The 27,125-nt window shown below is 38.9% G+C and overlaps 1 protein-coding gene across 1 annotated transcript; it reads left to right on the plus strand.

The window, feature by feature from the left end:
* The first annotated feature begins 4,379 nt into the window (after positions 1-4,379).
* Positions 4,380-27,024, plus strand: apela (apelin receptor early endogenous ligand). Its single transcript, XM_028805980.2, has 3 exons — positions 4,380-4,978; positions 12,284-12,370; positions 26,051-27,024. The coding sequence occupies exons 1-2, from the start codon at positions 4,903-4,905 to the stop codon at positions 12,367-12,369; spliced, it is 162 nt and encodes a 53-aa protein (XP_028661813.1). The 5' UTR covers positions 4,380-4,902; the 3' UTR covers position 12,370; positions 26,051-27,024.
* The last annotated feature ends 101 nt before the right edge of the window (positions 27,025-27,125 follow it).

Genomic DNA, 27,125 nt, shown 5'->3' on the forward strand with positions numbered 1-27,125 from the left:
AGAGAGGGAGTGGAGGCGGAAAGAAGTAGAAGGAGAAGACAACCTGTTGTGTATGGGACTGTGATTTAGAACTGTGCTGTAATGGTGGGAAATGAGGTAGAGCGGTTCCCACGAGGAAGAATAATAAATCGTGTGTTGTGTGGCAAAAAACGTGCGTCTCTGCCTGTCTGTGTCGGGTTAGGGTGGCTCTATGAGCCCCTGGCTTCCACAAGATTTATAATTAATTTAGACCACTTGGTAGAGATCTGTTTGCACTTTGATATTAAAGAGTCTTTTTCTGTTGATCAGTGTCAAAAACTCAAATCAAATCCATTATGAGACAAAGCCGCTATAAGCAGAAACTGTGAAAACGTCCAAGAGATGGATATTTCTTATAGGCAGTGTAATCCCTAAAACACTTCAAATCACACTTTATGACAGTACTATAATAAATTAAAAACAGTATTTTTTTAACAAAAAAAACAGTAAAATGTGTTTAGAACTGCTGCCTTATACATTTCCTAGGGTTTCAATCCCATGACCAGCTGTTGTTCTTGTGGGTTTTGTATGTTCTCGCCATGTCTACGTAGTTTACCTCTCACAACCCCGAAGACTGGCAGTTTGATTCAGCTGGCAAATCTAAGTTTGGCCCTCTATGAGTGTGGTGGTAGAGGTGAGTGGGCTCTGTGAATTAATGGTGTCCCATCCAGGGTTTGTTTCTGTTTGTAGAAGCCTTACTGGATTAAGAAGGTTTGGGAACGTAGTGTTCTGTATGATTTCTAGTTTGTCTGTTTGTGTATGTGTGTGTGTATATATACAGGGGTGGGCAAAAGCAGGTTTACAGTTGTTCATATGGAAAAAGACATGCAGGTTATGATTATTACAATAAGCTTTATTAACTTAAAAGAATGTCACAATGGCACAGTGCACTTAGGTACAATTTCAAAGTGCTCAAATTGCTCTAAACCTGCTTTTGCTCACTCCTGTATTTATCCATCCGTCTACCCATTTTCAAGCCTGTTTAATCCAATTCAGAGCCAGCAGCCACACCACCTGCACTTCAGAGCAGGTCACCCACCTGATGCTAAGTGTGTTGAGGCCCAGCCAATAATTTGATGGCAGACCAACCAGGAAAAAAGCTGGGGTTGGTGAGGCCAGCAGGGGGCGCACACCCTGCAGTCTGTGTGTGGATCCCAATGCCCCAGTGCAGTGATGGGGACAATGCTGTACAAAATGAGGAGCTGACTCTATGTGGTCATAAAAGATCTTTTGAAAAGAGTAGGGGGTTTCCAAATGTGATGGCTAAATTGCCCACCACAGCCTTATCATTCTGGGCCCCTAAATCATCCCCTGTCCCTTATTGGCTAACTCTCTCCCTCTTTCTCTCTCTCACCCCTTCACCACCTAACAGCTAATGTGTGGTGAGAGTACTGGCACAAAACTGGCTGCCGTCTCGTCATTCAGATGGATGCTGTGGTTGAAGTGGATTCCTCACTGTCTATGTAAAGCGCTTTGAGTAAATTAGAAAAGCACTAATGATGCATGACGCAATCCAGGGCACACTCAAACATGCACAGATATAGCGTCACTTTGGAGTGCATATCCTTAGGAAAAGCAGAGTGCCTGCAGAAAAACATGCAAACTCCTCGTACACAGAAAAGATAAAGGACTTGAATCCGGGGCTGAAAACTGTAAGTTTTTTTTTTTTTTATATATATATTTTATTCATTTTATTGTAATCATTCCGTACAAATAGATCAATTTTTACAAAAAATAGGATTAAAAACAAATCAAACTCCACCCCTGAGAAGGAGAGCATAGCCAAAGGTGTAATACTTAAAGCTTAAACATACCTAAATTGTTAAGTTTAATAGGGCAATACAGATAAATGGAGAAGGAAAAGAAATGTGGAAATATTTATTTCTTCTTATTCTAAAATAATATTGATTAGATCCTGCCAGGTTTTGAAAAAGTTCTGTATATATCCTCTAACTGAGAATTTGATTTTTTCCAATTTCAAATAATATAAAACATCGGTTTCCCACTGACTTAAAAGAGGAGAGTTAGGATTCTTCCAATTTAACAAAATAAGTCTGCGTGCCAAAAGTGTAGTGAATGCAATCACCGTTTGCTTGTCCTTCTCCACTTCAAGACCATCTGGAAGAACACCAAACACAGCGGTTAATGGGTTAGGAGGGATTGTGATACCAAGGCTGTCTGAAAGGCACTTAATTTTGGTCCAAAATGATGTTAGCTTGGTGCAGGCCCAGAACATGTGACCCAGTGAGGCAGGAGCTTGGTTGCAACGTTCGCAGGTTAGATCTTGCCCTGGAAAGATTTTGGACAGTTTTAAGCGAGACAGATGGGCTCGATATATAATTTTGAGTTGAATAATTCTATGCTTTGCGCATATGGAGTTCAAGTGAATTCTCTGCATTGCTACCTTCCACTCCTTTTCTGATATATTAATTAAGAGATCTTTTTCCCAATGTCCTCTTGGATCTTTGAAAGGAAGGGACTCTAATAAAATTTTATATATTGCAGAAATGGTGTCTAAGTCCTCGAAATTGAGCAGTATTTTTTCAGCATGGTGGAGGGTACGAGATGAGGAATCGGGCAGGTTCTGTTTAAAAAAGTTTCTAATTTGAAGATAGTGAAAGAAATGTGTAGCTGGGAGGTTAAATTTGGAATGTAATTGTTCAAAGGATGCAAAGATATCGTCTATATAAAGATCTCTGAGCAATTGAATCCCAAATCTTTTCCAGATATTATAAACTGCATGTGTTTGCGAGGGTTGAAAGAAATGGTTCTCCTGCAGAGGTGCCACGGATAAAAGATTTTCCATCTTAAATTGCTTTCTACATTAGTTCCATATTCTGAGTAAGTGAAGCACAATTGGGTTATTATATTTGCGATAACTTGCATTTATTGGAGCACAGAGCAGGAAATATAAAGAAGTACTGCAGGATTTTACTTCTATTGCGGACCAAGCCTGTGTATGTTCATCTAGTTGTGTCCAGATTCTTATAGCTTGTATGTTTGCTGCCCAGTAATAAAACTGAATTTTTTTTTTAACATAGTCTACTTTGTTCAATTCGGGATTAAAAGGAGCCATGGCACTGGGTTCAAGGCAGAAGCCCACCTTCTGGTTCATCACTGAGCTCACTCGTGTATGGCCAGCAGCCACACTACTGGCACCTCATAAGAGGTTTACTGTTTTTGAGTCCAGCCAGTACTTGGATGGGAGACCATCTAAGAAAAAGCTGGGGTTGGTGCAGGCAGCAGGGGACGCTTACCTTGTGGTCTGAATGTGGATCCCACTGCCCCCAGTGCAGTGACGGGGGACACTGTGCTGTAGAAATGGTGCTGTCCTTCAGATGGGACGTAAAACTGAGGGCCTGACTCTCTGTGGTTATAAAAGATCCCTGGGCATCCTTCGTAAAGAGCAGGGTGTATCCCAATGTCCACGTTAAACTGCCCACCATTTTTTTTTTTTTTTTTAAACATAACATGTACTATCAAACTCACTTAGTTCAATTCTGAGTCACAAGGAGCCACAGCCAATCCCAGCAGCGCTGGGTTCAAAGCAGAAACCAAGCCTGGATGGTTCATCACTGAGCTCACACGGTTTAAGCTTTAGGCTTCCAATCAGGGCAACTTTCACATTTTGGGGATGTTGGTGGAAAAAAAAAATCAAAAGTACCTGCAGAAAAGTCACAAGGACACACGGAGAGAGTTTAACTACAACACCGGCAACAACTGAGGGCAGAATTCAACCCCAAATCAGTTGGTGTGGAGCTTTAGCTAAAAGGGCACACATACCGCAGATCTGTGTGTCCACATAATGAAATTATTTAAATAAAAAGTGACAGCAACTTAAAGCAAATTAGATGTGATTGCACTTTTTAAGATTATGTAGCACTTCTGACACTACCTTTCAGTGTCTATTAGACATTCCAACATGCAGTTTTCATTATTTTTATCTGGAAAAGTGCAATCACTACCAAATGCTCCTTTTTGCCCTAAAGGCGATATTCCTATGGGTACGGCACTTTTAAATATGATGGACTCTTTTAATTTCTTCTTAAATGAAATGTCATTTTTCTTTCTGCTCTCTCTTAGCAGACTTAGAGCCTTAAAGCCACTTTCCATACCCAGGATATTCACAGCACACAAGAAAATATCACGGCACAAAGGCGGCTCATTAAAGCTAACAGACTCGAGATTCCCTTTGAATGGCCGCCTCTTTGCAGTTACTTTACATACTATTCAGTGAAACTGCTGCAAGCAGCTGCCTGATATTCCTGGGCTCCTGAAGTATGCGCAAAGGCATAGTGTGTGTGTGTAGGGGTGGGGGGTCTGGTGGAGGGGTGGGCCGGTTTGACTTGTGGGGCTGGCGGGGGCTTCCTGTCACCCTCACTGACTTCTACACGTGGGGACAATATGTGCAATGCAAAGCTTAAGACATGCAAATCAGGGAGCCTTTACTGTTTTGATTTTTAAATATTCAACCCGCCCACTGATATAAAAAGGAGGTGGAGATGCTGCATTCAGCAGACGGTCCTCCTGCTTATCTACCGAGGGACAATCACCGCTTACATGCTCATTTACTTCTAGGCTTCTTAGCTGCTGAAAAGAAAAGAGGTGTGGTGTGGTGTGTGTGTGTGTGTGTGCGCGCGAGTTTAAAACTTTACAAAAGAGGCAGAGAGGCCCTGGACGCAGCAACCAATAACCCTGCCTGATGTGATCATTAGGGTTATTAGTAGGGACTACCAACAAGCAGTCAGCAGTCGTGTGGAGTCACTACATGGTGCAGTCGGCAGACACAGGTCAACTTGGAGAAAAACCATCTTCATACAGCTCACTAGCTGCATTCTAAAAAAAAAAGGGATTACCCTCCAGAAGAAGAAGAACTCGGCCAAAATGAAACTACAGAGCCTCCTTTACATCTTTTTTCTCATAATGATGGGCGCCTTACTTGCATTCGGACAGAAGCCAGGTAGGAGACTCGGATTTGACTATGTGACTAGAGGATTGACTAAGAAGTGTGACCCGAGGTAGAATTGTGCATTTCAGTGTTCATCAGAATTGTGGTGGGATGTATTTTGCACCTGTTTTATCATCACAAATAATGAAAAATGATAAACATGAGGTTTGTAAATAAGGTTATTTACCTGATTGACAGGCAAACGCTTACTATACACACAGTAGATAAAACATCATAATTCATATGGTGAAGAAAGTAATGTTTTCACATACTGTAAAGAAAGTAAAACAGCTTATAGGATACATTAATTTATATACATTTAATTAAGGCAAATGTTTTATGTGAGACATTACAGTACATATACACACAAACAATACAGCATAGCTCTGCACTGTATGTACGACAAACCTGAAAGAAAGAGAAAATCTGAAAATTAATTAGAATCCACTCCACGTCCATCCATCTATCTTCAAACCTACCTAATTAAGTTCAGGGTTGCAAAATATTATAAAATATATAGACGTATAGGTTATGATTATTACAATAGCTTGATTAACTCAATAGGTTTATTAACTGTAAGAAGACAAATAATACAAATAAATAGCACATTAATTAATAAATAAGAATACAAGAATAAAATGTTTCATGTACTCACAACTGTAAACCTACTTTTGCCCCACCCTATATATAAAATTAGATGAGACTAGATAAACTTTTAATAATCTCATGGGGAAATTCAGATGCATACAGCAGCAGAAACATAAAAAACAAGATTAGACTTGTAGATTTGAATGTATTATATACATATAATGTGTTTGTATTATGCAATATATTTAGTATATGCATAACATGTACACACACACAAATATATACATACATATATATACACACACTCACACAAATGCTATATGTATCATTGTCTTTTTGAAAACTTTTAAGAGAAGAAAAGATGTCAAATTATACCCATCTAAATTATATATATATATATATATATATATATATATATATATATATATATATGGTAAATCTAGATAACACACAAATGTGTTTTTACAAAGCAGAATTAAAAAATGGTCAGTTGCCTGTTAATGTGTGCTCGTGTGTACTCTACATTCATGCATAGTAAAGTACAATTATCTAAAACTAAATTTATTATTTATGCAAGTTTTTAATACACTTAATGTTTCTTTAAATGGCTTGTTCTTATCTAATTTCTTTCTAAAGTAATGTCTCATGATTATGTTTGTGTGGTCACTTAAAGAAAGAATGTTATCTTTTTAATTTTGTTTGCATCAATACAGTATAGAGCTTAGTTTATCTTTTAAGAATTTTAATTTTCAGTCAGGTAAGTGTGAGAGAATTGTCATTAAATCTCTCTGTCATTAACATCCCCTAACAATAAAACATTTCAGTGAACACAGAATATGCTTAACTCACTTTTGACTCCAGACCGTACATTTGAAATCTTTAAGCAGCTTCTGCTGTAGTTACAGGTAGGCAAACCTTTACTTACCAAGGACACTTGTAAGTTTTCTTCAGATGTTAATACAGCTCCCTCATTCGCATTCAAATTAGAAAGACCATTAAATGCAAGGGGATTTAAGACTAAGGAAAAAAACAATTACAGCAAAAAGCGTTAGTGCCTTCTTAAAGTTTGCCTTTTAAGGGCAACTTTTTCTGAGATTTTTCTAAGTTGCAGTTAATTTTGTGGAGGCCTAATGACAAAATGAGAAAGCTTAATTTAAATTGACCAAAGCATTTATAACCATCCATTTTCAAACCCCCTTAATCTGGGCACCATTGTGCACAAAGGAGAAAGCAACCTTTGTAATTAAAACATCAACTTTATAATTTTTAACACCAGTAAGCTCCCATTTGAATTTATTTTTTTAAAGGAAGGTAAATTTTTACAGTTCCCTGTGACATTATCTATTTTTTGGGTTTGTTAACAACTATGCCCATAACAATGAGGGAGGATATCGCTAGTCTTTCTTTCTTTCTTAAAGGCTTGAGACCAAACATGTTAACTGCTGAGGTTAATGGACCATATTGGTGCTGGTCCAGCTTCACACACCAGCATCATGACTTCAGAAGTGTAGTTTGAGAGTGCACATTAGTGAAGATGCCTTTCATATTTGGCACACTCAAATCCACGCCCATGTGTGCCCGTCCACAGAGATGTCAGGACCTGATTTGCAGCCTAGCATGAAGACGGCAGTAACCCGGAGAGGGAGCTGCCAACACCTGTGGAGGAGGGTTTGCTGGATTTCTCTTAGTCTTAATTGGATGTGACTTTTAAAGTTTAGGCACACATGATAAAACCTCTTGGATTACTTTCCGCCTCTTTTTTGCCATTAACTTGGGCATAAACCATTTCCGGCATGTCTATTGTACTCTTTGGTGTTATATTGGTTTTTCCACAGTTAAGGGTCAGTGATTTTAGCACAGTCTTTCACACTAACAGCTGCACACCTGCATGTTCTCAGCTAAAAGAGGCAGAAAGCAACTGATTTGCCTTTTATAAATTCTACTTTTTTCTCCAAACATAAAGGGGGGTCCGGCTCATTGACTTCTTTAAAGTTTTACAGCCATTCTTAGTCTTAACTTGTCTGAAGATATGTTTGCTATATTACTGACATTTTGTTTTCTTAAATCTTGGTCTTATACATGAAATGAATACTTTTGTTTTTTGACAATCCTGTGTAATTTGCAGTTCAGATTACATTTCATCCAACATTCACTCTACAGCAATCATCATTTTTAGAGTCACACACTTGGGCATCAGCTAATGGGCACATTTAAGATCTCCTCAGTCTTGGTGAGGTGGTCTCTTTTAGCTCTTTAAACATAAAACCAATAATACACTTGTGAGGCACAGGCACCATAAAGCTGATTACACCCAGAGGGCAGGATGTTTGCTCCTGGTATGCTAATATAAATGACTACGCTCAAGGCAAATACTTAATTTTCAGACCACAACCACTTCATTATGTATATACAGAGAGAGTTGGATGACCAGCGTTGAGCTATAGTTGCATGTGCACAATCAGCCAGGAAAAACTCAGCTAAAATCTGACCTTGAGTTCATACAGTTCATTTAGTTAACTCTACAAAAGTGCAGAAAAAAAAGCAAGCAAGAAAATGCACAGATTAATGGATTTTCCAATGTCCCATGTTCTCTGTTTTCAGCTTCTAGACTAATTATGTGTGTCATTAGCTTCAGACACATCTGATATTAGTTAACAAGGAGGTGGATGCAGTTGTGGCAATAAAGACACTGGGATTGTCTGGTAGGAGGACAGCATGGTGTAGTGAACCAAACCACATGTCCAGAGCTCATGAGGCGGGTTATGGGGGACAGACAACTCCAATGCACTGGAATATTATAGGCAGTTGACTGTCAAAAAGACACTCGAGTTTCAGTTCAAAATGTTACTCGTTTAATCCCCACTTCCAACTTGCTGTGTGACCCCCTCATGCATCACATAACTCATATGACACACTGCCATGCTAAAAGATATACAGTATGTCAAAAGAGCGAACACAGTTGGATATACAGGGGGCTTGGCTGTCAAGCCCAAAATCACACAAGAAGTGCCGCAATGGGCTTTAGCAGGCCCTGCCCTTGATAGCCCCCCAGCCTTGACTATTTAAGAAGACAAGAAAAAACTCCCAAAAAAAAAACCCTTGTAGAGAAAAAATGGAAGAAACCTTGGGAAAGGCAGTTCAAAAAGAGACCCCTTTCCAGGTAGGTTGGGCGTGCAGTGGGTGTCAAAAAGAAGGGGGTTAATACAATACAGTACAGTATATACAGTACATATATATATATATACATATGTATGTATATATACTGTATATATATGTTATGGCCAAAAAGCGAAATAGGCCAAAGTGGGAAGTGTCCGGCCAAATCGGGAAATGGCCAATGTTGCTGTAAATTGACCAGCCAATGTCCGATCTTTTCCTTGATTTCGGGATTTGGCCAGCCAGTTTGCAAAATAGCATGGGGCGAAAGGGTAAAATGGGAAGAAAAAAGGCACGAGGAGTGATTAGTTGCACACTTAGTAGTGCAATTGCATCGAGTGTAGCCTTTAGCCGCTGGTCGGTGATTGCGAAAACACGACGGTTCGTAGTGATTTTTCTTCTGTGCCTATGGATTCCAGTGTGAGCAATTTCTCGTGCAGAATGGAAAACTCGCTTCTGAATCTGCATCTGAAATTTTTAAGCATCTTCGCACCTTGAGCGGACAGTCTTACATCAGCACATGAGTTCTCGCCACTTTGTGAAATTGCTGGCCAAAGTAGCATATATACTGGTCATTTCTAGTAATTCAGACTTTGGCCACACCTCTCGGCCAAAATGCGAAATGGCCGGCCAATTCGGGAACTGCCCGAACTTTGGGTTTTGGCCATAACATATATACAATACACACACACAAAAATTGTAAATCTAAATTTACAGGTGGCGCAGTGGTAGTGCTTCTGCTTTGCAGTAAGGAGACTGTGGAAGATTGTGGGTTCGCTTCCCGGTTCCTCCCTGTGTGGATAGCGCTTCGAGTACTGAGAAAAACGCTATATAAATGTAATTAATTATTATTATTATTAAATTCTAATACTGTTAGTTGCTCCAATCTGCTAAACCCACAATGCTAACAAACACTAAGGATTAATTGGATCATTGATGTTCCCTGATGAGGCCCAAGTTGCCTTAAAAGGTTGCATATTATAATCAGTTCACTTAGCCAATAAAAGGTGTCATTTTGCTTGACTTCTCATTACATCCATAATGACTAACACAGTACAACACCCTAGTACTACAAACTTTCCAGCAGAAATATTAGATATGAGCGGCTTCAAGTAGTTGATCTGGATATAATAAATACACGTTTCTGAAAATAACACTGTTGTTGATATGTGTGCTAATACCTGTGAGCTGTCCATTCTTTACTATCATTAAGAGAGACATTACTAAGGTTAGCCTAAGCCCATATCATCTGGTCTTATATCATACCTAACAGATAGATGTCTTTCAGTCAGGCTGGGCAATTTCTCCTCTTTCACAGCTCCTCTCACCTATGGAGTCCTTCAAGGATCTATCCTAAAGCCTTTTCTTTTTTCCAGTGTACATGTTGTCCATATGATCCATTTTTGAAAAATCTAGCAGTTCTTTCAATAATAATTACATTTATATAGCTATTTTCTTGATACTCAGAGTGCTTAAACAGAGGGGAACCACTTTAACCACCACCACCAATGTGTAGCACCCCCTGGATGATGCGACGGCATCCATTATTACACCAGTATGTTCACCACACATTAGCTATTAAGTGGTGTGACAAATAGCCAATCAAAGATAGGGGATGATTTGGGGGCCAGAATGACTTGGCCGTGGAGGGCAGTTTAGCCAGGACATTAAGATACACCCTGCACTTTACAAAGGATGCCCAGGGATCTTTAATGACCACACAGAGTCAGGACCTCAGTTTTAGGTCTCATCCAAAGAACGGCGCCATTTTTACAGCAGTGTCCCCGTTACTGCATTGGGGCATTAGGATCCACATACAGACCACAGGATAGACACCCCCTGTTGGCCTCAACAACATCCCTTCCATTCATTGCTATGCAGATGATACACAGATATACTGCTTCTTCCACTGAAACAAAGCAAAACACATTCTCCTAAAGCCTTACTGGAATGCCGGACAGATATTAAAAATATGGACATCACTAAATTTTCTTTGTCTAAATCATAAAACAAAAAAACAGATTGCGTGTTTTGGACATTCTGATCCTACCTGTGCTCCTAAAATTAACCTTAGCCCTCTGACCACCTGCTGTAAACACTTGGCAAAAAATCTTGCTGTGATTTGTGATAACGCCATCAAATTTCACCAACAGATTAACTCCATTGCTAAAGCCCGTTTCTGTCATCTCAGTATGTTAGCTAAACTCAAACCTTTTCTTTCTGCAGATGATTTTCAACAACTAATTCACGCTTTTGTCTCTTCTTTTCTTGACTACTACAACTCACTATACACTGGAGTTAAACAGTCATTACTTGTTCATCTTCAACTAGTCCAGAACACTGCAGCCAGGTGTGTAACAGGCACACGAAAACAGAATCACATCACACCAACTTCAGCTTGACTTCACTGGCTTCCAGTTCACTACAGGACGGAGTTTAAAATGTCAGTGTTTGTTTTAAAGTCTCTGAATGGTCTAGCCCCCTCTTATCTTACTCTCCTTCACGATCACTTTGGTCCACTGACCTTAACTTACTGGTCGTGGCCGAGATCTGGACTTGCACTCAGAGGGGGATGGCCCTAAGCTTGGGAATGGTCTCCCCTTTTTATATTAGGTCAGCACCAACTTAGGCTATCAGACTGGATTTAAAAGTGACCAATCTTTTTGCCTTAACTTGTGTGAGTGTACTGTTTTTATGTATTTATATAGTTTTGATGTTATTTATGTATAAATATATTGGCATATTTATGAAAACTGCCCAACACTTTGGTCAACTGCTGTTGCTTTAAATCAGGGTCGCCAAGTCCGGTCCTGAAGGACCAACCGTGGCTGCAGGTTTTCATTCTACCCTTTTTTTAATGAGTGCCCTTTAGTGCTGCTACTTAACTTCTTGTGAATTCATTTTAATTGACTTGCTTTTTAAAGATTTCCTCTTAATTTCTTCATTTCTTTCCTTAAATGGCACCCAAACAGAAATGAAATGTGAAGTAAGTGAGCCAACCGAAGACCAACAAAGTGAAGATGTCAAACTCCAACCAATTTCACTCCAACCAGCTGCTTAATGAGGCACCAATTTCTTTCATTTCGTGGCTTGTTGCTGCTCTCGTGGTGCATTAGCAGATATTTCCGAAATTGTTGATTTTCCTTTTCTAAGAGCACCATTAAAATGTTTTGGGGACCTGGGAAGATAGGACATTCCTGAGACCGTCTTCTTTCTTTATTTTCAGATATTATATAATGGGCCACATTTGTTTTGGCTCATTTTGTATCTCATTATTGTTTGGTTGCTAATTAAGGAAAAATGAATCAATTAAGGGGTCTGAGTCCTCAAGAACAAGTCAATTAAAATTAGTTCAAAAGAAGTTAATTAACAGCAAAAACAGGTCAATAATTAAGAAAAGACTTAGAATGAAAACCTGCAGCTACGGTGGTCGTCCAGGCCTGGAGTTGGCGACCGCTACTTTAAATGTTCTCTATAAATGAAATTGACATGACTTGCTTTATTAGAAGTGTTCACAGTTTGTTCCTCAGCTTAAAGGGTTTATAGAAGTTTATTATCTGTGCTTCATTTCAGCTAACCTTACACAGAGAAGGAAACTCCGACACCACTGTCCACACAGACGGTGTATGCCTCTGCATTCGAGGGTCCCTTTCCCTTAAGGTATGTGTAAAATATTTTATACTGCATATGTAATCAATGATTTTATCCTGCAGCAAACTGATGAATGAAATACTGCTAGATACTGTATATCAATTTCATATACACCACTCATGTTTTATACAAACCAATGAAATATTAAAAAATCAAAAATAGCTTCATGTTTTTACTTGCATGAGCATCATCTCGAACTGCATGCACCTCCATAGTATACGCCTTCTGTGTATGGCACAAAAACATCACATTTCTTACACATGCTGTTTTATGCCTTTAATTATTCTGAAAGCACAAGAACTGACAGTTCAGCTCAGTGTAGTTAATCCATTCCCTTTCACCTCACATGCAGTTGGGACAGGAGTACCCCCAAAGCGTCACTTTTGACAACACTGTTCATCTCCTGCTTACATAGATTTACAATGTTCTGGGCAAGAAGCAGCTTTCTAATATTTATGTGACATTTAGTCTTAGTCAGCTCCCAGTGCCGTCCTCACATCTGCAATGAAAGGCTTCATGAAAGGTATAAGTTGGGGTCTGCTTTATTTTTTTTTTCACATTTAAAAGCCTGAATTATTCTCACAGGTCTTCTTTTAACATCTGTTTAATTTCTTTAGTTAAAAACGTTCATGCGCTTACATTGGGTTTCAATTTGTCTGGCACTTGCCCTCTGGACTCATCTCTTATGTCTGAAACTGACATTTCTTATTTTGAAATTATCTGCTTTAGATGACATTTCTTGTTTTAAATACCTGATTTAGATGCCTGTTAATGCTGAATTGCATTTAAAAAAAAAAAAAAAGTGTTTTTTCTAATGACAAATGATCAAGGCCGACACTACCATTAAGGTGAATTAGACAGTCGTCTAGGGCGCAGATCATAAATGGGGGGGGGGGCGCCCAGCCCACATGGGTTAGCTACCGAACAGGTTGGCACACTAATAAGCTTGGCCTAGAACGGACAATAACCTAGCATTGGCACTGCAAATGCTATCACCAAGAATGGGTGCATGTGCTAGAGATAACTAGTTTATAGCTCTAAACAGACGGTAAACGACTGTGAAGAATTGCCAATGCAAGGCACTGTGTTCTTAGTTTGACTTTTGGGTGAGGTTTCATATTTTTTATTTGGTTGAGTAGTCATGATCTCCCCACATTTATGTATGCTTCCTCACCACAGCCTAGGCTGACTGGCGACTCTCAGTGGGCATGTCCTAAAATAACTGCTTTCCCATTTAGGGCAATAGCTTAACTTATCACCTCAGGCTTCCAAGCAGCTCCAAACTAAATAAGTGAGGAAGGAAATTAATGGATAGATAGAAGTGTACAGCTTTTGTGTTTGTGAAAATCTTTTTTAAAATTCTTACAAAAAATTGTCCCAGAACATAGTGTGGAAACCAGGGCGCTCCAGCTGCCCCCAACCCCGACACAGACAGGCAAAGACACGAGTTTGCCACACAACACACGTGTTATTCACATGGGAAGCACTTCTCTCTCGCTACCCACAGCAGCACAGTACCAACACCAAAACAGCACAGTCCCTTCTACTTCTCTGCTTGACGTCCACCTCCGCTCCCCCTCTTGGCTAGCTTCATCCCTCCCGACTCTGGCTCTCCGAATTGAGTGAGACGGCTCCTTTTAAGCTGATCCAGGCAGTGTTCCAGGTGGCTCATTAATCAGACCTGTAATCACCCCCCAGGTGTGGCGACAGCCCTCCTGTATGTTTCTGCAGCTCCCTCTTGGTGGCCCCCATAGAACCCAACAGGGATGCACCAAACTCCAACTCCCAGCTTGGCCTGCAGGAATCCATGGTGCCACAGCTGCCCAGGAGGGGCTGCCCTCTAGCAGTCCCAGGGAAGGTAGTGCCGTGCCGATACTCTCTCTCCTAGTGTGGACGAAAAAGGCACACTGAAAAGCAGGCAGATAATATTTTTTTCAATTCTCTTGTTTATTCATTTGGAGTCACAGTAAGTAGAGATTCAAAAGAGCATAACTTATTGCCGCAAAGGTCAATTGAACCCTGATCAAAAGCCAGGAGGGGTTTTTTTATACTTCAGCATCTCATGATTAATAAGACAGAAAGAACATCCTTATCAAAACAGTAAAGTTAAACAATATGTCTGTTGAGCTAAGCATTATCTGTGTTTTCAAAGCTAAGCACAGGAGAGACGCCTTTGCATAAACTACATGTACTTTCTGCAGCCTTGTGACCTTGTCCCTGAAACATTCACTCTGAGAAGGGGAAAACAAGAAACAGCTTAGATTTTATTCATGTGGACACTATTTCTCCTGAACCCTGGAATAACATATTTTTGTTAGTTAATAAGCCAAAGCGTCTCTCACTGGCAAGTTACAAAATAGTTATTATAAAAATTCTAATTTACTAAACACACAAAATACATGGTGCTGAGGAGAACATTCTTCTTCTACACTAGTCCTTCCATCCAGCTGGTGTCCCAGTCGGGTAATGGCCATGGCTGCCTGTCACAATAGTCATAGGTTAGGTGCAATGCACACTAAGTTCTGAGACCTTGGTTCCGCCTTTTTTTTTTTTTTACAGAAATGGACTACCCAGGACCCAAATAATTTTTACGAAATAATACAAAAAGATTCGTTGATTCAGAAACAGTCACAATTGTAAAATCTTAAGTATATGACACAAAACTGTTTCTATTGAAAAAAAATTAAGCTCATGAACTTTAGCAATGCACTGTATGTAAAATATTGTATTTATAATAAGCAGGGACAACACTTCTGCCTCACTGCTCCCAGCAGTCGGGTTCAAATCTGACCCAGTCATTGTCTATGTGTAATTTAACATTCTCCTTGCATATGCTGCAACTGACAAAGTCCAGAGAAGAGTGACAAAACGTATTGCAAGCCTGCGGGATAAGTGCTTTGAGAAGACGATTAATGAAAGTCAGCTAAGGTTAAAGGAATACTCCACCCAAAGATTGTATTTTTTTTACGTTTTTAAACACCATGTGGTTTGTAGTGATGGCCAAAAAAATTTTAGTCTCATGTTTTCATGCAAAATGGAGACAGCAGCAAACACTATCAAAAATGTCCTTGAAAAAAAAAAAAAAAAAAAAAAAAAAAAAAATAACACGTTACTCACATCACATTAAGTCATCTGGGTTAATGTTCACAATCTTGCTGCAAAACATATTCATTTTGTTTTTTTAAAATATTGTTAAATAAATACCTCCAGAAAATGGAAGCAGTCCACAAGCAGGACTTGCGTTTTTGAATTGAAGACAGGACTCTTGACCAATGAATGAGGAAAAGAGGTGGGTCTTCAATTCAAAGGTGCAATGTCTGCCTATGATTAGAAGATGTAACATGTGCATTATGTGACATAAGTAACGGGAGATTTCTTTCAAAGTGGAGACCACTATAGGCTCTAGTTATATCAGTTATATTATAACATGAGATCACATTTTTTCTCAGTCATCACTAAAAACACATGGGGGTAAGGAACATAAATAAAAAATGTTATCTTTTGGTGGAATATTCTTTTGAAAGGAGACATAATAGAAGTAAATTATCATAGGAATTAGTGTCAGGATCTTCAGTAAGCTAAAGGAATTTTTGTTCTATTTTGAAAAATTTTCTATGGTTTACTTTAAGAATGACTAATTGTTTCAGCTTTTTTGTTGACTCCTTCCTTGTTGCATCACATACTGTATTGCCAATAGTATTTAATTTTTAAAAAAAATCTTTCTCAAAACTTTAAATAAGTTTTATTTCCAAAATGACCAGTTAGTTAAATTTAGATTAGATGACTTTCCTCTTATTATATTGTAGGGCTGCACTGTAAGGTGGCAGCTGCAGTCGTTTCCCAGGAAGGTTCTCTTAAACAACATGCTTCATGAAAGTACGAGTGCAATTAGCGACAAGTTAGATAAACAGTAAAAGCAAAGAACCTTTGGTGCTTTCTTCTCTCGGCTTTTCTTTCATTGGCTCATTGCCATCACCGCAGGTGAACAAACAAGATTTGCAAACACTGCCCTAATCCACTAGCTACATAACTGGCTAAACTCCCTCATGGAGATCTGCAATAGTTACAGAATTTATATGTGCCCAATGTGGCAAAGAGAAGCTACTCTGAATCATGGAAACAAGTTCTTTTTTTGTTCTTTATTTCGCCTTATTCAATTTCTTGTATTAGGAATTTGTTAGTTTTCGCATACCCCTTGGGGTCAGAGCACAGGGCCAGCCATTGCACAGCGCCCCTGCAGCAATTACAGGTTAAGGGTCTTGCTCAAGGGCCCAGCAGAGTAGGATCTCTTTTAACTCCAAGCTTACCCTCTGTGACTACATGTGAAAAGGCCTGGCATTGTGAATGTTATCTCTTAGCAAAATAACATAAAACAGTATTAATTTAGGATCCGTAGGATTGTACTGATGGAGCTCAGTTTAGTTCAAGTCATGCATTTACAAAAAGGCAGACTAAACTATTGTGCAAATATATTGAAACAAATCCTGAAAACAACCAAAAAAAAATATCACTTTTTTATTAATAATATTCATATACTCACATCAATACCTGATATGATCTCCTCGGTTCTTGAGAAGCATCTTGATGTGATATGGCATGGAATCCACCAAATTTTGAACAGTCTTGGAGGATTTTGGGGTCTCTGTACCAAACCTGAATTAGAGGTTCAATCATCATCTCCGTGGTTGTGCAGTCCATTCCATGAAGTCATTGCTTATAAATAGTCCACGGATGTTCAATTGGGTTCAGATCAGGAGAGGTTCCAGGCCACTCCAGTGTGTTCATTTGATTCTCATCGAAACATTTCTTCACTTGTTTTGATGTGCGACACGAGGCAAGATCTTGTTGAAAAACACCTGATCCATCGGGAAATAACTTTTTCAGTTCTGGAACAACTTTTCTGCCGAGAAGTACTGTACAATGCAATGTCGTGAGCGCATCATGAACTCAACTGTGTGCTAATAATAATAGTAGCTGAAGCAATCCGAAAACATCATCTTTTGTGGGGGTTTCCACGCATTTTGGTGGTTTCCAACAAGATCTGGCCCCATTTCACACATTGAAAAACAGTGAAGAAATTTGTCAATGAGAATCAAATGGAAATACTGGAGTGGCCCGGAAACTCTCCTGATCTGAACCCAATTGAAAATTTGTGGTCTATTTCTAAGCAAGACTTTGTGGAATAGACTGCACAACCACAGAGAAGAGGATTCAGGCCCTGATTCAGGTTTGGTATAGAGCCTGTTCAAAATTGGTGGATTCCATGCCAAAATCGCATCAAGATGTTTCTCACGGGTCAAGGAGGTCATATAATGTACTGCTATTAGTATATGAATATTATCCTTAATAAAAAATGAGCAAATCCAAAACTGACTTTTCTTGTTTTCAGAGTTTGTTTCAAGTAATTTGCACAAGGGTATAAATATAACTGGACACTCAAATTGGAATCTGCTTCTCAGACATTTAGAAAGAAGAGCTGGGACACATACTGAATACGTTAAAATGGAACAATGATCCAAACAATATCACATATCAGGAAATAATTATCCAGAAATGCAAAAGAAAATACAAAACAGTTGGTGTGCCGTTAACTGGGTGTATTTAACTTCTGAACATCGTGTGGGTTGACTGGCTGGCATGAAAACATACATCCACTGCTCTTATAAAGAACAAAGCTTAAAGCAATAAGTTCGATTCCACCTTGTAATAACGATGTTCTGATACAATTTCTCTATTCTGCTGTAAACTTGTGTCCCATAAATAGGGGGCATTGCTTGGCTAGAGATTTACTTGGCCCCAGGAAACCAAAAAGCATGTGTGTGGCTATAATGGTGTAAATGACATAGCAGGATAAGCACTACGACCACAGCATACTTTAGGAATCTGCATTTGTCAAACACACGGCTGACTGACGTTTGTAAATGGGCCTCGGTATACAGTAAGTGTGTGTGTCGGTCCTAGGATGGCTTGCTATCTCATCCTTGGAGTTGCTGCTACGTTAGATTCCAGCAATCCATAAATTTGTATTTGAGGAGGCAGGATCATATAATGCATAAATGAAGAATGATTTTTCCACATCTTTTATTAAAATGTATTTGCAAATAGTAAGGTGGTGCATGGGTCAGTGTTGCTGCCCCTTGGCCTGGTCACTAGGGAGTTTGCACATTTTTGTGTGTAAATATGGGTATTCATCTCATATAAAAAAGTAACTAATTGGTCATTCTAAATTCAGCTTGGTGTGTGTGCACGCACGTGTGTGCTAGTTTTGGGTATGTGATATGCGAGTACACTGTATAAGGTCAAAATAATCTTTAGGTCTCCACCTCACTAAGCAGGTTAAGATAAGGAATGAATGGATTAAGACATCCTACATAATGGTCAGAATTTCACTGTACTCTGCACAGGTCATAATAAACTAGAATTTAAACACTAATGCTTTTACAAATTGTGTCAAATATGGACTGAAGAAACATTATTAATAAACTATCAACTTGCTAAACATGCAAGAAGCATCCCAACATAGCAAATAAATACAGGTACTCGGCCTTTCATACAGCACCATTCTCCTACTTGCCTAAAGACACGCATGTTATTTTAACTTGTTATTCCTAAGTGGTCCCTGTGTGAATGTGAGTGGGAGTGTATGTGTGAAGGGCTCATGAGATGAACTGGTGGAGTGTTCAGCGCTTTTTCCTGCCTTGCTGGCATAGATGAAAGTTCTCCATTACTATGAACTGGCCTGGTTACGCAGCTTTTAGAAAGTTAATTTATAGGCAGTGTCACAAGGGGCTTGAAAAGTATTTAAGAATGACACTAAGATAACAAGGTGGAATGTGAGATAATTAAATTAACTTATAAATAAGAGTTAAGAGTACAAAGCACAGAGAAAAAGTGAAACTTTCAATGGCTGAAGAATAGACTTTCACTGAAGGCTACTGTTTAATGGCAGCCACCCTGACATAATCCACATTTTCTAGCTACTAAATCTGCCAGCGTTCTATTCAACTAATCAAAGTAAATCTTTTATTTAGATAATTATAACTATCTGCCCCAAGAAGGAAATTTGTCTTTACATATGCTCAAAAAATACTGTAAGAAAATAAATGTTAGTACAAATACACACAAGAATTACTGACTTGGCTAAAGACACAAAGGGCAGCCACAGTTCACAGTGAGGCATTAAAAAGGTGCATTGCTAGAAGTATAAAGGAGCCCCAGTACCTGTACATATAAATTAACTGAAGAGAAAAGGTGATCTTTACATAATTAAGAAAACTCTTTTTGTAGAAATACTGTCAAAACTGACAGCAGATATAAGGTGTAGGCACACAAAAAAACATTTCAAAACCCTTAACAGCGCATGCCACTCTTCAGAAGTGTGAGTCACTTTCAGAAAAGACAAACAAAAACTGAAACTTGAAAGTTTACTCATATTATAGGAATGTGGGGACGCTGTGCCTGACTTCATTCTAGAGAAGCTGACAATGAAAGGGAATTGCATGTCACTATGTACTGTAAAATTCTCCCTATGACCCAAGTCAGCCTGGGTCAATAAGTGTGTGGACTGAAGCCGCAGTTTAAATATGATTGTCCATTAGCTCTTTTAGTACCTCTTTCAAAGTTAAATAAATGTTAACTAAGGTAAATAGGGACTTATTTGCTGATGCAGTCACCGGGAAGCTCTTTATGACCATGAAAGGCCTGGTAAACACTCCGCTCTGTCGAATTAGAGAAAGAAGTCAGGTGGCCCACATGTTGACAGGTCTGCACTGGGGCTTTCTATCATGAAATGTGATATTCTCTATCAGACCCCATTGTTTGCCCATTATAGACAGTTAAAAGAAGCCCCAGCCTACTCTGGAAGGACAGGGAAGCCAAAGCAGAAGCCATTCCTAGACTGGAAGTCATGCAACTGCTGCAGGGTACAGTCCCGGACATATGCACTCCTACTTACTGGGCAAATCTGGAATGGATTTTGGGAGAAACTGGAAAATGACCAGAACAACTAAAAATAAAAAATATGGGAACCTGCGAAAGATAACAAAGCATGAATACCTTGAGACTTATACTATACACTTACAAACAATTCCCCTCTAGATGAAGCAAGTATGATAATAGAGTTATGCGTAAGGTATTGTTGCATTCTGTTTATGGATAACTTCAATTAATACCAATTACATTTTGCTATTACAAAGACAGGCAGAGTGGCCCACTAGTAGTTATGGATTTGGACCAATTCAAAGTAAAAAATCAAACCGTGAAAATAAGCACGTATTAATTCCTCATGCCTACAAAATAAAAAAAAATAATAACAACTTTATATAAAAAAGTAGACAAATGTATACCACAAAAGAACTTATTTAAAAGGAGAGAGTAACAACAATATTTCATATATACTGTGTTTTTATTATATTATATATTTTATTTTATTATTATATATATATATATATATATATATATAGACACATACACATTATATATATATAACTTTTTTTGTTCTTTATTTTGCCTTACACAATTTCTTGTATTAGAAATTTGTTAGTTTTCACATACCCCTTAGGGTCAGTGCGCAGGGTCAGCCATTGTACAGCGCCCCTGGAGCAGATTAAGGGTCTTGCTCAAGGGCCCAGCAGAGTAGGATCTCTTTTAGCAGTGACGAGGATTTGAACCGGCAACCTTCTGGATACCAGCACAGATCCTTAGCTTCAGAGCCACCACTCCGCCCTTAATACATGTGTGTGTGTGTATATATATTATAAATTATATATACTAGACATTAAGCCTGTTACAATAACGGGCGCTAGAAGAGTAGTGCATAAACATTGCGCACGGCACCGTGCGATGCGTGGCGCAGCACCGCGCATGCGGACTTCACCAGAAGACACACACATACATGGACACCCTGGATTCACACAGGGGTTTTATTAAAGAGGATATATATTACATATACATACACACACACACACACACACGTACATACATACATACATATACATATATACATATACATATATATATATATATATATTTAAAAAAAATACATATATAATATATATATATATATATAATATATATATATATATATATATATATATATATATATATATATATATATGTATACTTACTGTGTATAGACAGATAGATAAGGCACTATATAATTAATAACTTATGGTCATTGGTTTCCTTAAATTGTAAAAGGACCAGAAAGGGCTTTTACAAGCACAGTTGAAGTGACATCAGTGCTTCTCTGGGCTTTCCTCCTCTTTTCTAGATTGAAAGAGAGAAAGGCAGTAACTGACAGCATCACATTCTTGCTGCTCCTCATAAAGGTTAGAGCCATCAATGGGCTTAGGCGTTTAATGATAGATAGATAGATAGATAGATAGATAGATAGATAGATAGATAGATAGATAGATAGATAGATAGATAGATAGATAGATACACACACACCATATATATATTATATATATATATATATATATATATATATATATATATATATATATATATGCTCTTAATTGTTAGGAATATAATATTACTTCATTTACTCATTCCTACTAGTAGTCTAATATATATTTAAGCAGTTTATTACATCTATAATTTGTTTGCCTGTTTTACAAACTGAATTTAAAAAGCACACACTGCACAGTAGATCAGCTAAATCTGCCACTGGCCTCTTGATAACCTCTCTAACGGGTCTCTTTTTTATTCTTGCTTATCAAGCTGGGAGGGACGGCCTGATTTCAGTAGGTTTTTGGTGGTTTGCTGTACACATTTCACTTATGGCTGAGGATTGAGGCTGTGTTCCATAGGATATTGAAAGTCTTACTTTAAGAGTTTTTTTTCTTTTTTCTCTTTCTGCTAACTTTGTTCCAGAGCCCCTATGAAAACTATTTGGTATTCATGCTCGAATGTTCGCTTTGAAATGCACTACCAAAGCAGAAGGAACCCAAGCACAAAAACTGCTGAATTTATCCAGAAATTCTGTGAATCACTACAATGTAACATCAGAGCTCATTTAACCTACTGGTATTCTCAAAGCAATCAGTTATGTCTGAGCAAAGAGAAACAAGAAAGCTAAGTGAAGCTGTCCTGAAGCTAAATTAAGTTTAAGAAAACAAAATATAATAAATTGTTCAAAGGAACATTTCTGTAGTCAATTTAGAGAAATTGGACACATTTCAGCACTGAATTCCTACTTCAAGGAATAAAGTCTATGTTTATATTTTTAACATACTTTGGTTAGCTTTACGCAGAACTGTAAGATGCAAAATGCTTCTAATGTATTCTATGTATTTAATTTATTAATTCTCCGAACACCACATTCCAGACTGTTACCTAAATGTGCCCACTGAAGCTATACGAGGCCTGTCTCTCAGTAACTCTACAGTGTAAAAAAACAAGGGTTAAAGAAGCTATGGACAGAAGGCTGGATGTATTTGCATGGTCTACTATCATCATAAATATATTTCCATATGTAAGCCATTTTCTAACCTTCTTAGCCCTAAACAGGACTGCGGGAGAAGCTGGAGCCTCATCAGCTAGCATTGGGCACAAGGCAGGAACAAACCTTGGACAGGGCACCAGTGCATTGCAGGGCAAACACACAAACAGACACACCCCAACCACAAACTAGAGCCACTTTAGTATCGCCAACCTGAATGTCTTTGGACTATGAGAGGAAACCCACGCAGATCTCAAATTCCAGACAAGGAGTATCTGGGATCGCCAACCCTGGTCTCCTTACTGTGAGGATGGAGTGATACCACTGTGCCACCTTGCTGCCCACTCAACATGTAACCCATTTTCAAAATGTATGTTATACAGCACATTAACCAAATTAATGGCAACCCCCCAAGCCAGACAAGTGGTCCAGTCTCACTCCCCAGAAAAGACCATCTATCTGTCACAGCCAGGTGTTACATGGTCTTGCGCTTGGCCTGGTCCAGCCGCTTAGGCAGAAGGGGTCAGAGTTTCCCCGAAAGCTTGCATATTGTAATCTTTCTAGTTAGCCAATAAAAGATGTCATTTTGCTTAACATCTCACTACATCCTTAATGGCTAACACAGTAACAGCACCCTAGTACTACAGACTCCAAGCATCATAAATTCTAGGCAGCTGGTTCTTTCCTTCCTTCCATCTGTTGATTCTCTGCAAGTGTAACCAAGAAAAAGCAGGTATAGAAAATGGTGGCTCTGAGGCTAAGGATCTGTGCTGGTATCCGGAAGGTTGCTGGTTCAAATCCGTTATTGCCAAAAGGGATCCTACTCTGGTGGGCCCTGGAGCAGTACAATGGGTGCTGCACAATGGCTGACCCTGCACTCTGACCCCAAGGGGCATGTGAAAAGTAACACATTCCTAATACAAGAAATTAAAGAAGGAGAACAAATAAAAAATAAAAGAAATAATCAGTAGGAACAACTTAAGCTAGTATGGAGGCCGCTTATTATAACAATAAGCCAGAAGAACTAAGGCTAAATGCCCAAATTAAAATAAACTCTGAAATGGAGCAAACATTTGAGTGTGGCTTGTTATACAGTGCATCCGGAAAGTATTCACAGCACATCACTTTTTCCACATTTTGTTATGTTACAGCCTTATTCCAAAATGGATTAAATTCATTTTTTTCCTCAGAATTCTACACACAACACCCAATAATGACAACGTGAAAAAAGTTTACTTGAGGTTTTTGCAAATTTATTAAAAATAAAAAAACTCAGAAATCACATGTACATAAGTATTCACAGCCTTTGCTCAATACTTTGTCGATGCACCTTTGGCAGCAATTACAGCCTCAAGTCTTTTTGAATATGATGCCAGAAGCTTGGCACACCTATCCTTGGCCAGTTTCGCCCATTCCTCTTTGCAGCACCTCTCAAGCTCTATCAGGTTGGATGGGAAGCGTCGGTGCACAGCCATTTTAAGATCTCTCCAGAGATGTTCAATCGGATTCAAGTCTGGGCTCTGGCTGGGCCACTCAAGGACATTCACAGAGTTGTCCTGAAGACACTCCTTTGATATCTTGGCTGTGTGCTTAGGGTCGTTGTCCTGCTGAAAGATGAACCGTCGCCCCAGTGTGAGGTCAAGAGCGCTCTGGAGCAGGTTTTCATCCAGGATGTCTCTGTACATTGCTGCAGTCATCTTTCCCTTTATCCTGACTAGTCTACCAGTCCCTGCCGCTGAAAAACATCCCCATAGCATGATGCTGCCACCACCATGCTTCACTGTAGGGATGGTGCCAGGTTTCCTCCAAACGTGACGCCTGGCATTCACACAAAAGAGTTAAATCTTTGTCTCATCAGACCAGAGAATTTTGTTTCGCATGGTCTGAGAGTCCTTCAGGTGCCTTTTGGTAAACTCCAGGCGGGCTGCCATGTGCCTTTTACTAAGGAGTGGCTTTCGTCTGGCCACTCTACCATACAGGCCTGACTGGTGGATTGCTGCAGAGATGGTTGTCCTTCTGGAAGGTTGTCCTCTCTCCACAGAGGACCTCTGGAGCTCTGACAGAGTGACCATCGGGTTCTTGGTCACCTCCCTGAATAAGGCCCTTCTCCCCCGATCGCTCAGTTTAGATGGCCGGCCAGCTCTAGGAAGAGTCCTGGTGGTTTCGAACTTCTTCCACTTACGGATGATGGAGGCCACTGTGGTCATTGGGACCTTCAAAGCAGCAGAAATGTTTCTGCAACCTTCCCCAGCTTTGTGCCTCGAGACAATCCTGTCTCGGAGGTCTACAGACAATTCCTTTGACTTCATGCTTGGTTTGTGCTCTGACATGAACTGTCAACTGTGGGGCCTTATATAGACAGGTGTGTGCCTTTCCAAATCATGTCCAGTCAACTGAATTTACCACAGGTGGACTCCAATTAAGCTGGAGAAACATCTCAAGGATGATCAGGGGAAACAGGATGCACCTGAGCTCAATTTTGAGCTTCATGGCAAAGGCTGTGAATACTTATGTACATGTGCTTTCTTAGTTTTTTTTATTTTTAATAAATTTGCAAAAACCTGAAGTAAACTTTTTTTCATGTTGTCATTATGGGCTGTTGTGTGTAGAATTCTGAGGAAAAAAATGAATTTAATCCATTTTGGAATAAGGCTGTAACATAACAAAATGTGGAAAAAGTGATGCGCTGTGAATACTTTCCGGATGCACTGTATGTGAACCTAACCTTACTTTATCCTTTGTTACCCAGTATTGCCTAATTTTATTTTTCTTTTTTCTTTCTTTATCTTGTAAAGCATTTTGAGCTACATAATTTGTATGAAAACATGCTATAGAAATAAATGTTGTTGTTATCCTATACAATTAGTTCCCATAATTGACATATTTCGGAACTGTACACCATTCTTCATTATTAGATGGTTGTAAAGGTGTGAAGAGCTACATTGCTTTAAATGTTTTATTGCATTGATTTGTTAGCAATCAATCTCTGTTAGCAATGCACTCAGTTCAGAATTCAGAGCCTGTAAGGACACTTAAGGATAGCAATCTTTGACAAACTTATTTCCCTTGCAAATGTTAACTGAACTTGACCCCAAGTGACCCTGATAATGCCATAATAGTGATGGAAAGCAAGGATATCAAGTGCCAACTGCATTTTATTGTTTTGTGCTAGCCACCACTAGTTAACCTGTGCCACTTATCACATTTTTAAACCATTTCCAATCTACCGATTTTTCTCTTTCCAGCACTGAAAAAGAAGAAGAGCAAGAAGAAAAGAGAAGAATGATTCCACACATGAGGAGTTTCATTTCTGCAGTGAATCTGAGCTCCAAAATGCCTTCCTGTTCCAGCTCCTCTACTATGGGCCACCATAGCAGACCTCAACGAAAGCAGCTACAGCACACAGAAGATGAGCTGCAGGATGCCAGCCACAAGCCAATACTGTCAGAATGCTGTAGGAGTGAAACATGTGCTTCAAACCTTTAAGAAAGTGAGCACAGCAATCTTGTAAAACATACCAGAACCAATTAATTAAAACAAAAATCATATACAAGCCTGCAGCTCAGCGAGACATAAGGAACAGATGGCTTGACACAAAAAAACACTTCAATGAGAAGGAAACAATATGCTGCAGCCGAAGGAGATTGTAAATAATAACATATGCCATCAACACAAACTATCCTCCAAATCATTTATTTAAAAAAAAAAAAAAAAAAAAGTAATTAGAGCCTAGGCGGTAAATGAAAATATATGCTTCTTCTTTCTTCAAAATTTTTCCTATCATCATTTGTAAAACCAGCTGTAAATAGAACTTTCTTAAGAAGTTAGTCTAACATTTATTTTCATTAATCAAAATGCCTCAAAGTTTATAATACAAGTGAATATACTCACAATTGCAGCCTTGCAGCGTGACATGCACTTTACAGCTGGCATTGTTCTCAAATGTTGCAACACCTTCTTCACGATTCAGAAAACAACAATTGGTCCCCTCTGTGGGCGACATCAAAAATGCCTAAAAGTGAAGAGAGTTGGTCAAAGTGCTAGAAAATGACTGGATTGGTTAAAACAAGATGTCAAACTTGTCCGAAATACATAATGGGTAATTAAAACGTATATTCATTTTTGAGGCATTTGACTGTGTAGTGATCTATATGTTTATGTAAGTTATGCACTTCCAAAATCCTTATATTATGATAAATAAAGTTTGTACTCAGTTATATTTTTGTGATCTTGAATTACTTCATCTATTCTACTGTAATCATTTTATCTTAGCAGGAGACAAGCAATTTGAAAGTCTTCAGTGGATGTTTATTTTACGCA

The sequence above is a fragment of the Erpetoichthys calabaricus genome, chromosome 7 (assembly GCF_900747795.2).
Source record: "Erpetoichthys calabaricus chromosome 7, fErpCal1.3, whole genome shotgun sequence".
NCBI lineage: Eukaryota > Metazoa > Chordata > Cladistia > Polypteriformes > Polypteridae > Erpetoichthys > Erpetoichthys calabaricus.